The 13,253-nt window shown below is 22.8% G+C and overlaps 1 protein-coding gene across 2 annotated transcripts in view; it reads left to right on the top strand.

Moving 5' to 3' along the window:
* Positions 1-10,904, top strand: part of LOC136969845 (lachesin-like) — a 119,031-nt gene extending 108,127 nt beyond the window's left edge. Inside the window, exons 8-10 of one of the 2 annotated variants that reach the window (XM_067264131.1) lie at positions 8,687-8,743; positions 8,880-8,969; positions 9,985-10,904. In XM_067264131.1, coding sequence (XP_067120232.1) covers positions 8,687-8,743; positions 8,880-8,969; positions 9,985-10,079 — 242 coding nt within the window. In that variant the 3' untranslated portion in view covers positions 10,080-10,904. The remainder of the gene's footprint in view (positions 1-8,686; positions 8,744-8,879; positions 8,970-9,984) is intronic. The other variant, XM_067264132.1, reaches the window with a different exon arrangement.
* The last annotated feature ends 2,349 nt before the right edge of the window (positions 10,905-13,253 follow it).

The raw sequence follows: 13,253 nt of genomic DNA, 5'->3' as shown, positions 1-13,253 counted from the left end.
TTATCTTTAAAAATCTTTAAATTAAACAATTTCAAAAATAATAAATATAATTTAATTTAGAGACCTAAAATGTAAGAATATTAATATGAAGTATAAAGAAAAAAAATCCATGTAAAACTTACTTGTTAGTTGAAAATACATAAAAAGATGAACTTGACTACAGAATATAACAAATATCTATAAAGATTTAGAAGAAATTAAAGACAGAAAATATTTTCTATTAGCTTAGTAAAATTCATTCTATACAGGTGTTCGTAATTAAAGACTCCTATTCAAAGCTGTCTAGACAGATATTTAGCAGGTCAAATACATCTAAATTTGGCATGGTGATTTGATTTTTCAATACATGCAGAAGATATTTTCGTATAGAAATTAGTACTAAAACTTGCCAGTTTGGCACTTTTGGCGCTATAAGACGTGTGATCTTAATCTATGTGATTTTTGGTTGTGTAGTTTATCGAGAAGATGTACAAATTTGGCAGCATTGAAAGACATTATTACACTGAATGAGAAGTATCCCAGAGAATCAATTACAGTCGGTCACTGTTCTTCTCCTTGAGGATTTACACTTTCGGAATAGAGACCACATTGAGCAGTATCCTTAAGGTCTCTAAATAGTACGAATGTCTTTATAGTAATAAAGGTTTATTCCTTGTAGCGCCAAAAGTGCCATAGTGGCGAGTTCTGGTACTAATAGTTTTTAATGGAATGTCTTTCGTAAGTTATAATATGTCATGGTACCACATTTGGTTGCATTTCAGCTGCTCTAGACAGCGTTGAATAGGGACTTTACTATCATCCGGTATTATAACTTAATAATAATAATCTTACATTATTATTATTAAGTTAATATACACAATAGATTAATTTTGTTTATAAGAAAACATTTTATAATTATAGGATGACTCTCTTTTCAGAAGTAGTAGTAAAAAATCCGATATTAAAGTAGAAAAATTTATTATAAGATATGTGCAGAATATAATATTTAGCCAAGTAAAACAATTGTCTAAAGTGTTGTCCATTAACATCAATACATTCATCAACTCTTGTCATCAAAGAGTTTATTACAGTTTCCATATTTCTAATCTTTCATCGTTTGGGAATTTTGGAATCTATATAATTAAAATAATTATCAATTAAGAAAATGGAAGAAAACTTAATTAATAAGTAGAATAATAATAACATATTATAACTGTCCTGTTATTTCTGGGCCACCCTTTATTAATAAAATTCCACATTCAAATTGTAGATACGAAATATTTCACTTATGTTTAAGAAAGGGATTTAAATTTTAAATTCTAATTCTTTTTATTTTGTTAGAAGTGTAAAGCATTTTCATATTTAGTATTGTAATTATTATTTTGATCATTTTCTCCCTTTATATTCTTTTTACTTTTATATATAATTTCTATCCTGTTTTGTAATTGAATTCAATGCGTATAAGCCTCAAGTAAATTTAAGTAAAATTATAATCTTATATTTCAGTTATAAATATACAAATTTTATTTTGTAAAAAATTAGAAAATTTGAATTTTTATACTTTTTTTATTCAAATTTATTATTTAAATGAATAAATTTTTAATATTTTTTATATCAGATAGTGAACAAATAATAATCTCTTTTGCATCAGGAATAAATAATTTTCTTTAATAAAATTTTATTTTTATCTTATTTTTCTTTTAATAAAGACAATTCGTTTAAAAATTTAAAGTTATGTTTATAAATATATAATTTAATTTTTCAGGAATTAACAATATTTTTCTAATTCTTTTTTTAGCTTAGATCCTTGAGTAAACTGTACCCCTAATAATAACAATTATAACAATAATAAAATCAATTTTATGTATAATAAATAACATTGTGAAAGTGTTTTAATGAAAAAAAACAATAAAAATTTAAATTAAAACATAAAAAAGCAATTAAAATGAGAAAAAATTATTTTGAACTTTAAGTATTTCTAACTTATCATTGAGATAATGAAGCTGCCACACTTTAAATATTCACAGTTAAATTTAATAAGTGATAATTTTTTACGGCAATTTTTCTTTTCTATTAACTAAAAATTATTTTACTTTATTTTTTCATTAAATTTATTTTTTTTTAGAAATGTGGATCTAAATGCATAAAAACTTAAATTAATACATAAAAAAGTTTGATCGATATTATAACAATATTTATTATGCTTAGATTTAGTTTGCAGTGTCATAAAATTGCATTGATCAATGAAAAATTTTCTCAACTGTGTCTATCAAGATAAACGAATGTCTTTTCTATCCAGTTTAAGTTAATCCAATTTCCTTCTGGTCATAGAAGTATAAAATGTGTTTATAAGCTTGCTTCAGAATAATTTATTGTTTACATTTTTAACTAATGAATTTTACTTTTTTTTACATTATTATTTTTCCCCAGTAATTAATTACTAGTAAATTGCTTAAATATTTAAATAATTTATTTTTGATATACATTTTTAAATTTCTTACAATATTTACTTCAATTTATTTATTATTTTAACGGTAAAAAAAAACTAAGAAGAATTGAAGTAGAAGTGATAGATTTATAAAAGTTAAAAAATAAAATTGTTGTAGTGGACCAATACCGGATAAAGTGTAAGAATATAAGCTTACCATAGTCTTAGAAGATAATTCCAGTAAACCAATGTTTCTCAGCCGTTTTTATTTGGAACAACTCCTTTTAACGTTGTAGACGACCACGAAAATAACTTAGGAGTATTGTTTGTTCTTTTTTTCTTATTTTTTTGGAGGGGTAGCCAAACACTAATTGGAAAATAATGTTGTAAATAATAAATTGTAATAAGGAAAATTCCTGTAAACATAGGTTGTTTTCTTCGATGTTCGTTAGATATCATCGAAAAATATTTTTATAAAGATTATTGGTGACATTGTTACGTAATAATGGACTTAGTTATGCAAACGAAAATATATATTTCAATTTAAAAAATCTAATTTTTAAATATAAATTTTAAACCTTTTTTTTTATTAGATATTTTTAAAATATCATAGATGATTATTTAAAAATTACATTAAATTTTTATACAGGATTGTACAGGAATATTTTTTTTATAGAATTCTTTTTATACAATGAAACATAATACAATAAAGCATGTTAATAAACTATTAAAGTATTATTATTTTTAAACATTTTTATTTAACTTGTTTTGTATTATGTCAAAAATCGTGCAATTCGGATTTTGTCCACGTCTAATTAAGATAGGTATCTCCTTTGGGTTTCGGCCTTCTAAGTCCAATGGCAATACATTTTGATGACGTTTTAGGGATAGCCTCACTCTGCCGTCCTCCTATCCTGTAACACGACAAACATAACCAAATGTAGAATTTAATCTTGATGTGTATGTAAATAGACTGTAATATAGGGATGGTGGGACGGAGCCACCTTTACATTCCTCACTCCAATCTTGAAAAGCATTTAATATTTTTTAAATTTAAATGTATTAAAATTGTTGATATTTACTTATAATATAGTTTATGTATTACATCTTAAAAATTACATGATGATCAATGCACTATAAGCTTTAGTGGAATTCCTGTGCAAAGCCTCATACACTTGCACAATACATGTATTTGTACCTTGTTAGTCATTAACTTCTTTGTTTTATTTTCTTTATATTTATTTATTTATCTTTATATCGGTATTTGGCCCAGTTTAGTCAAGTTTGTTCTTGTATAATATATATAACTAATTGACTTTAGCTTTTATACACAGAACATTTCTTAGATATGAAAATGTTTATTAATATATTATTATATTTTTCAATGGTGCATTGTAAAATATACTTTTATATATAACAAATTAGAAGAGCGTAAATCATATACATTTTACTTATTATTTATTTAAATTGTATTGAATTTAATTCTTTACTTTTATTTCAATTTATTTATAAATTATTTGATGATAATCTTGATAAAATATCTGTTCGCAACGCTTTAGAAAATATAAATAAATTACTAATAAATGCGATCGATAGATGGTCTCTGATGCTTATTTTCTACATAGAAATTTTAAATATTGCATGCATGTATTACTATTTAATAAATTTATTTATTTTTATAACTAAATATCACATGGTAGATTATCTAAAAAAAAATCTAAATCGCATTTAATAAAAGTTAAAACTGTCTAATTTATAAAGCTCTAAAACTTTGTTAGAAAAGCATTATTGATTTGATGGATTTATGTACAAAAATTCATAAGTGAAAGAGTTTATAGCAAAAAAAAGGTATATAAAAGATATTTTAATATTTTTTTATATAACTTTTGACATTTTTGAAAATTTTCTAAGTCCCTAGCTACTATCGGTTAGTATAGATATTGCTTTTAATCAGATAATCATTTTAACACAGTACTTTGACAGCTTGGATTATGTTTAATACCTAGGTTCCATCCTAATCTGAACATCTTTCAAAAATTTTGCTCTAATCCTATTATCTCTATAGGATAATCCGTGTAGAAATAATCGATAAATTGCTTACAAACAAGACTAGACAGTTAAAACGAAAGCAATAATGTTTTCGAATTAATTAGAAAGCTTTCATACAGAATGTGCTATTTAGTTAATTTAATTAATTATAAATTAATTACAAAAGTTACATTTAAAATATTATTTTATATATATATTTTTTTAATGTGGTTGAACCATGTTGATTCTTGTCACAAGTGTTTATTGTATACGCATCTATGAGTTATGTTTTCTGTTTTCCAAGAAGGATTATTCACAGAATTTTATTCTGACATTAATTTTATAAGAGAAAAATGTCAAATTTATTAAAACTTTTATAAATAAAAATATATATATAACAGGTTATTTAATCTTTGTAGATTTATTCTTGTATAATGTGACATCCAACAAGTCTTTCTTCATAAAAAAACATTATTTAAAAACAACGTATAGTTTTTTATTTTTCTGTTTATTTATTATCGATTATTTGATTTTCTCTTTTTTAAATTTTTTATACATTTATATACATGTTTTTTTTATTTCTTCTCCAACTAAATTTACAAAGAACAACAATAATAAAATGCAAGATTACACGAAAATATAAAAATAAAACTTGGGTATATTTTTTCTAAATTTTATTATTTAAATTTAATTCTTTCTGCTAATGATTCTCAAAAGAAAAATGGAATTGCTGAATATTAAAAATTACACGAGAAAATTTTCTTTTTTATCTTACGTAAAAATTAATAGTGAAAGCGTAAATTAAAAAATAAATTATGTTTGGTTGTATATACAAGTACGTTAAATTATTATCAGGATTTTCAATTTATAACTATTTCTAATAGGAAGATATCAGAAGTTTGTTCGACTAATTCCCAAACTGTAATCAGATTCACACTTTTATAATTGTTGTAACAAGGATATCGATTTCTGAGGATTTCATTAAGTTTTCAACTAGTTACACACCAATTTACACATTGTGCTCTTGTTGATTGAAGGATAATTGATAAAATCTCTATCTAAAATATATTTTAATACAATTTTCTACGTCATATTACTTTAAATTATTATGTATATCAAAGAACAAGTTATTATTGTTTTTCGTTATTTATATCTAGAAAAGAGGAAAAGCTATTATAATATTTAATATATTTTTCTTCGTTTTTTTTCAAAACAGCGAGTGCAGCTGTCATAAAGTAAAATTGTTTAAATAATTGTTTTATTTTTTGTACAATAAATCGATATTTAAAAATTTTTTAAATAAAATTTCGTGAATTAAATTGTAAAAATCACTTGTAAAATAATAATTTTATAATTAATTTCGCTTTTTAAAAATTAATTTATAAAAAAATAGGTTATTTATTATTGCTGCTTAATTTTTATGTATTAAAATTAATTGTATATATAACAATTTTAAGTTTTCTTTATGGAGTAAGGTGTAGAGGCATGTTATAGCTGATAAAAAAAATTAAGATGATAAATAATAATTTAAGAAAATCATCAGTTCGACTTATGGTTCGTATAATTGTCCAATTGGTAGCTGTGAGACATGCAAAAACAACAGAAAACTCTTATCGTTGCTTCTTGCAAAAGCTTATTCATTATTCATGCGAACTAAGGAATATATAACTACTCCCATCGTTTTTGAATTTGTTCTATAACCACGCATACATCTTCCATCAGCAGAATAGTTTCACAGGAATTGACCAAGTCAGCACTTTCAGCCATTTCCACTTTCATTTTGATATTTTTTGATAAATTTTGATAGATTTTCACAAGCAAACATTAAAGAAAAGATTAAAATAAATATATAAAAAAAATTTTTTTTTATTAAATTAGAATTTTTATTTGAATAAATTTTAAATTTTTTTATACATAAATAAATTAATATATATATTAAATAATACAAATATATATATATATTTGTATTATTTAATAACTTATGAGTAATTTTTTTAAAATTTATTTGTATAAATGCACTTTTATAGTGTAGATTAAGGTGGTTTTTCGTTGTTACTCTCCTGTATAAAGTGAAGGAATGGTTTTAAATATAGTTATTGGAAAGTCTAAGAATATAGAAAAGGGTTGAAATAAAATATATATCACTTCTTTGACGAATTTCATGCAAAAAAGCTAAGAGGAAAATATATAAAATTTTGAATAATGCAATATGTAAAACTGTAAAATGCAGATTAGAAAAGTAAGGAGAGGGGGAGGAGAAAAATGAAAATAAGTTATTCATTTATTGATTTTTCTCTAGTATAAAGTGACTAAAGGATTTTTATAAAATTAAAAGTATGAATAATTGTTTATTTAAATTACTTTTTATATCTAGTAAATTCCAATAAAGATCTGATTTTTGTAAATCTGTCTTATGAAAAGAATTTAAATGAATAATATATTAAAATGCATATATTTAACTCTACTTACTATTCGCTTATATATATATATATACATATAAGCTGACATATAAATATTTTATATGCATATAAAATTTTGTATGTATGACTCATACATGTAACATAGCATTATACTGTTTATTATATTTCTTTTATAAAAATTCTTTATAAATATATAAAAATAATTTAGTATGATTATAATTTTTTAAACTTTTAAGCTATTAAAATAATTATATTAACCAAATTTAAGTAATTTTCTACATTGTTTTTGTCTTAAGTGTGATCTTGAGGTTCATTTAATTGTAAATTTTGTATAATGACTTTGAATTGTTATAAACGTCTTAAAATAAATCAAAATTTAAAAAAAAAATTATTTTAATAAGTTGTAATTTAGTAAAAACTTAGGAATTTCCTTAAGTGGATTGTTACATGTTGAAATAATTGCTTCGTTCGGTTTGCCAATTAAAATGAAGAAGTTCGAAAATAATTTCTGGATTAAAAAAATGATTTTATTTTATAAAATTTTAATGAATTATTTAATTTTATAAATAATTTAGTATATATAAAGTTCCTATCGAAACTTCAATCGAAAAATTTTTGATAAAAAAAATTAATAATAAAAAATATAAAGAAGAGGAGGAGGAAGAAAAAGGCAATACGATTGAAAGAATACGAAATACGAGATTGAAGAAGATATTTTAAACAAACACCCTTTTCTCATTTCGTTTTGATAATATTGAGATTCTAGTGAAGTGTGAATCACTCCCATGTCTATCTTCCCTTCCAAAATTCTTTATTGGCTTGGTATGGTTAAAATAAAATCATTCTAGACGCATGCATAATTTTCTTAGATTTAAAAAAACTTTTTATTTCTTCTTTATCCTTAAAAGAATCTCCAATTTTTGAAAAGTTTCTATCCTTTATCCTAAAAGGATTTTGTTCTTTTTATATTAAGGGTGTAAATTTTTCTTAATTTGTGTATACTCTGTGATACATATATAATGATTTTTCTTGATTTGGATGCAAATTTATTGAAAGAATCTTATTACATAAAGATTTTTCTCTCATTTTCTTAAGATAAATTAATATTCTTTTAATGAATTGTTAAGTATTGAATGTGAATCTTCAAGATTGAAATTCCCTGCTGTCTGTTCGTCCATTGAGCTTTGCATTCAATATCTAATAGACGTAACTAAGTAATATTCTTTAGGGAGGAATTAAATTGCATAACTAGAAATTACTGCTATATGTATCGAGAGAATTTCACTATAATTACATTGAGTAAAATGTATTTTATTGTAGATAAAGATATATTTTATCTCGAGCAATTTATAATGGATACTGATTGGTTAACTACTTAATAATTTAAGTTACTTAATGATGTATAATAAATATTTAAAGAAATCTTACAGCTCAATTTTGTTCTAGAGATCGTTCTATTGTTTAAGCAGTTTAAATTTAAAGCATTTATTAATAAAAAAAATAAATATAATTAATTTTCTATGTTTATATATTAAAGTTCAATAACTTAAAGATTTTTATCTTTAAATTTAATTAAAACTTAAACTATAGAAAAAAATTTATTTGAAAAAGTTTAAAGCAATACACTTTCGTAATTAAAAATCAATTCTTTTTTAAAAATTTAACACAGATTTTTTTAAAAGAAATATATGAGTTTTTAGGATTTTAATTTAATTTTTTTAAAACAAATTATATTTTTATAAATGAGGGATAGACAGATAGCAAAGAATTTCTGTTTTGACGATGCAATAAAAATAGTAATATTCGTTTTTAACCTAAATTCTCACGCTAGAAGATGATCAAGGAATGAAACATAATGTCTTGAGGGGTTCTGCAGAAAGAAGAGAAGGTAAGATTTTTCTTTTATTATATCCTAATAATTTTAGAAGAAAAAAAATGTAGAAAAAAAAGAACTGAGTGTAGTACAGAAGAAAGACATAAGGTATGTCTATTAAGACATACAATCGAGATTATTTTTCCTATAGAAGGACGTTATGGAATGTCTGATGATTCCTTAACAAAAGAAACTGAAAGGTCATATAATCCTTCCATACGAAAACCTAACAGAAAACAAGGTAAGGATTAAGAAATAGAAAATATGTCTTTACTAAATTATATACAGCAAATTTTAAGAATATTTATGGTTAAAACTTTATAGAATAGTCGTATCTCAATGTTTCTATCATAAGTCCTAATCTCTCTACTATAATTTTACAGCTTATTATTTACTTGTTGATTTATGAGTAAATAATTATATTCTGGATTAGATAAGACTTAATTAGATAAAATTTTTAAGCAAATTAACTTTATAATTTATTAATTTTATCATTGGAGTTTTATTTAATCAAGAAACTTTTGATTCATTGCTACAGTTTATCCATGCTTAATTTATTCGAATATTATAAGCTTAAACGCTATAAATTAATAAATATATTATATTAAACATTAAATAAATAAATTATTTGTTATATTTATAAGCTGTTTTCCTCTAAAAAAAATAAATTCTTTAAATTTATACGCTTTTCAGGTACTTAATGCTCTTTACTAAGGAGTTATAATTTAATATTTTACTCCTCCTTCCACACAGTCTAATTTATATTATTCATTAGACCTTCAGTTGTTATATTTATTTAAGTTATAAACAAATTTTTTATTTATAATAATTATCATATTTAAAAAGTAAATTCTTGCTGATTTAGCAATAAATTTCAAAATTTTATTTATATTTTTAAAGTCATTTTATTATTTAATTTCGAACTTCTCTAACTAAATAAATAAATAATTATTTATACTCTTCAAAGACTAAATTTTTATTTAGCTTTTAAACTAAATATATATAATATATATATATAAGTTTTAAATCAAAAATTTAATTTAAATTTTATAAACAGTAATTAATTATTAAAATAAATATATATATGTTTATTAAATATTAAATTATCGATATTTATGAATTTATTTTAATTAAAGTGCTTTAAAATTTAGACGTTTTTAGTATTTGTTTTTACAAATTAAATAATATGAAGATAAATTTAATAATTTATTTAATTAATTATTTTTTATGTAAATTCATAATAACTGTATTTATAGATACTAACAAAGGATGCACCTGTAGGAGTCTTTGGAGATGGATACCATTATTAACATTAGTCAACGCAATCGTGTTTATGATACCAGCAACGTAATAATGCTTAATTTTTGTGTTCAAGAGTGAATGAATACAAGTTCTGAAATTTTGTCTGGAAGTACTGCAGATGTATAGTACTTAGGACAAGTCCAATATGTGCAGACAGCTATAGATAACATACGTTGGTTATGTTCCTCAGCGCTAGGCATTTTAGATTGCCATCATCTTCCCTCATTTATAAATGAAGCAAAAAAAAAAAAACAAAAAAAAACAAAAAAGTTTTAAATGGTGGTCAGTTGTGACTTTTCAGACCAATCGAATGTGTTCTTTCAAACCATTTCTTCCAAAAAATCAAATTGTCGACAGACTTAGATTATACTCAGGACTAAAAAAAATTATAAGTTGTGTGGATGTTAAAAAATTGAAGGAAAAAAAACGTGTCCAATATATAGCTATCTTCTAATTTATGTCAGAAAAATAGTTTTTTAAATCATTGTAACATAGTAAATCATGCATCAACCAAAAACTTATGGTAGTTGTTATATGAAGATGGCGGCAAAATATGTTGTCAATCAATGTAATAGTGTATCTTTGTAAATATTACAGCTGTTAGTTGAAGCATATTAATAATGATGATGATGATGATGATGACGATGACAATGATGACATATTTTGTGAAGATATTGTGAAATTATGATGTTTACAATAACAAAAACAAAAAAAAAAATGATTGGAATAATTCGTTGTGTATATTGTGAGTGACTTAAATTACCATCCAAAAGCCATCTTTATTTGCGAAGAGACATGTTTTTCTTTATTATATATAAATATATATACATATAAAGTGTTTTATAATTTTTCATTATTTGTATAAAATAAAATTTTTTCCCGTATTTTTCAATTTATATTAAAATTATTCAGTTTTATATAATAAAAAATGAGAAATTATATAATCGTTATAAGAAATTTTATACGGAATTCACGTTAAATAAATTGCAAAATTAATATTAATTTTTTTTAAAATTAGACAAATATACATTATTTTAACTAATTAAAAAAATAAATTTCTAAAATATTACTTTTAAAGATAATTTTATCATCATAATCGATCGGTTATCTTAAGAGAATGTAATTCTCGATTTCATTACAAATTACTCTTAATTAACAAGATATACAAAAGGACAAATTTTAAAGAAGTTTTGTACATAAAATTCCATTGTTCGAAAGAACAATTAGATATGTTTATTGTGGAAAATTTCTTTCATCTCTAGGGTAGTTACAAACGGAATATCTTTATATTCGTCCCCTTCAATACACCAACTTCGAGTACTTTTGCATGCTAAATGTAATGACAGTCGTTCAATAACGAGTAGCTGTGGGATTGTTCCTATTAGGAGCCACGATTTGAATATATATTAGCTAATTATCAAATGGATACACGTTGTCCAGGCGAACGTAAAACTTCCACTTCTGTACTCTTTCCTGTCCATTCGTACTCCAGGTTTGCGATATTAACCTTAATTTTCTTTCTATAATTAATGTAAAACCAATAGAGAGAGAGAGAGAGAGAGGAGAAGAAGATAAGAATTTTAGTTTAAAATCTTATTTTTTTAATCTTTTTACTTAAATATCTGCGAAGTTTTATTGTAAATTGATTATTAATACTTCAAAGAAGAACCTACAATAAAAGAGAAGGAAAAATTAAAATGTAAAATTTAGTAGTTATTCAGGATCTAGTATTCTTTTATGATGGGTTATTGTTATATATAATGATATAAAATCCTCACACACATTTCTTCGGAAAATTTTTTGGAAAGAATTCAATTTCCTAGTTATACTTCACAAAATTACCTTCTATACGCTGTGGATTATTAGATCAAAGTAGGAACCTTTTGAACGTCAAAATAAAAGTTTCAACAAGAGCACGTGCTATTCTTTTCGTATCTTTGTACTATTCTATAAAACCAGAAAGAAGAATTCGAAATTCCATAATGTCAATTTACTGATCAAAAAGTGCTGTATATACTTATACAAACTCAGCTATAATAAAGTTTAAAGAATCGATGCTACAAAGAACACTTTTTCAATTGAAATCAAAACGAATGTTAAAAATAAATGTTATTTTTTAAAATTAATTACTTTATGTATATTCAAAAATATATATATTAAGTATAATCATTATTGATGAGATATATAATATGATTACATTATCATTAAAATGGATGTTGCGTATTTATCTTCCGCATCACGGGATTAACTGAATTTTTATACCTTAAATTTCTTTCTCCTTTTATTATTTCGGATTAAAGATACGTCTATATAATTTTAAAAGAAAGATTATAATTTCAAAGCATAATTATAATTTATAAACACATAAAAATTATGTATTTCCTTATATACATAATCTCTTACTTTCACCATAAACTTTCCTATATTCATTATTATTTTTTCGTAATTTTTTAAAGTTTCTGATAATCTAAGTTCCAAATTGAAACTTGAATTATACATACAACAATTTAGCAATATTTTATTTATTTATTTATCTATATTTTTCAAAGATTTACACATCAAACTACACGAAATAACTTCTCTCGCGACATGTAAATATAAAATAAATTTAATTTAAAACTTCAAAATAGACCATAAAATTCAGTATAATCAGAGACAGTTAACTTTTTCATAACATCTTTCAAATATTTAAATATATAAAAGTATTTATTATAATTAACTAAAGTACTAAAAAGGCAAAACAATAATTTTAAAGGGAAAAACATTTCATTATTTTAGGTGGTTCGCGAGCTTCTGTTTGAGAAACTAATTAGAACAGTATTTTAAATGCTCTTATTAAGAATAGATACAGAAAAAATTCATAAATGGCGACAATTAAATTGCAACATCAAAATAAACTTTATAAATCTATGAAAGACTTTAAAGTTTTGTAAATATTTATTATACAAAAAATAATAATCAAACTTTAAAAATATGAGTTTTATTAGGTACACAAATAGTATTGAAAACATCATTTATCAAATTTAATATTAAATTCAAAATTATAGGTACTGTACAGTAAAGCTTAATGGCATGTTAAAGCATTTGGAGATACCTTCACAATGAAAAATTAATAAATATGAAAAGAAAAATATAAAATGAAATGAAATTGAATCAGTTATCTTCTTTATTATAGAATTGTTAATGTTATAAATGGGCTTTTGAATAGAAATTATGATTTAAT

This window comes from Centruroides vittatus, unplaced genomic scaffold, assembly GCF_030686945.1.
Source record: "Centruroides vittatus isolate TY-2023 unplaced genomic scaffold, ASM3068694v2 contig_1824, whole genome shotgun sequence".
Lineage (NCBI taxonomy): Eukaryota > Metazoa > Arthropoda > Arachnida > Scorpiones > Buthidae > Centruroides > Centruroides vittatus.
Note: the sequence above shows the minus strand (reverse complement) of the source record. Positions and strands in the feature narration are given on the sequence as shown.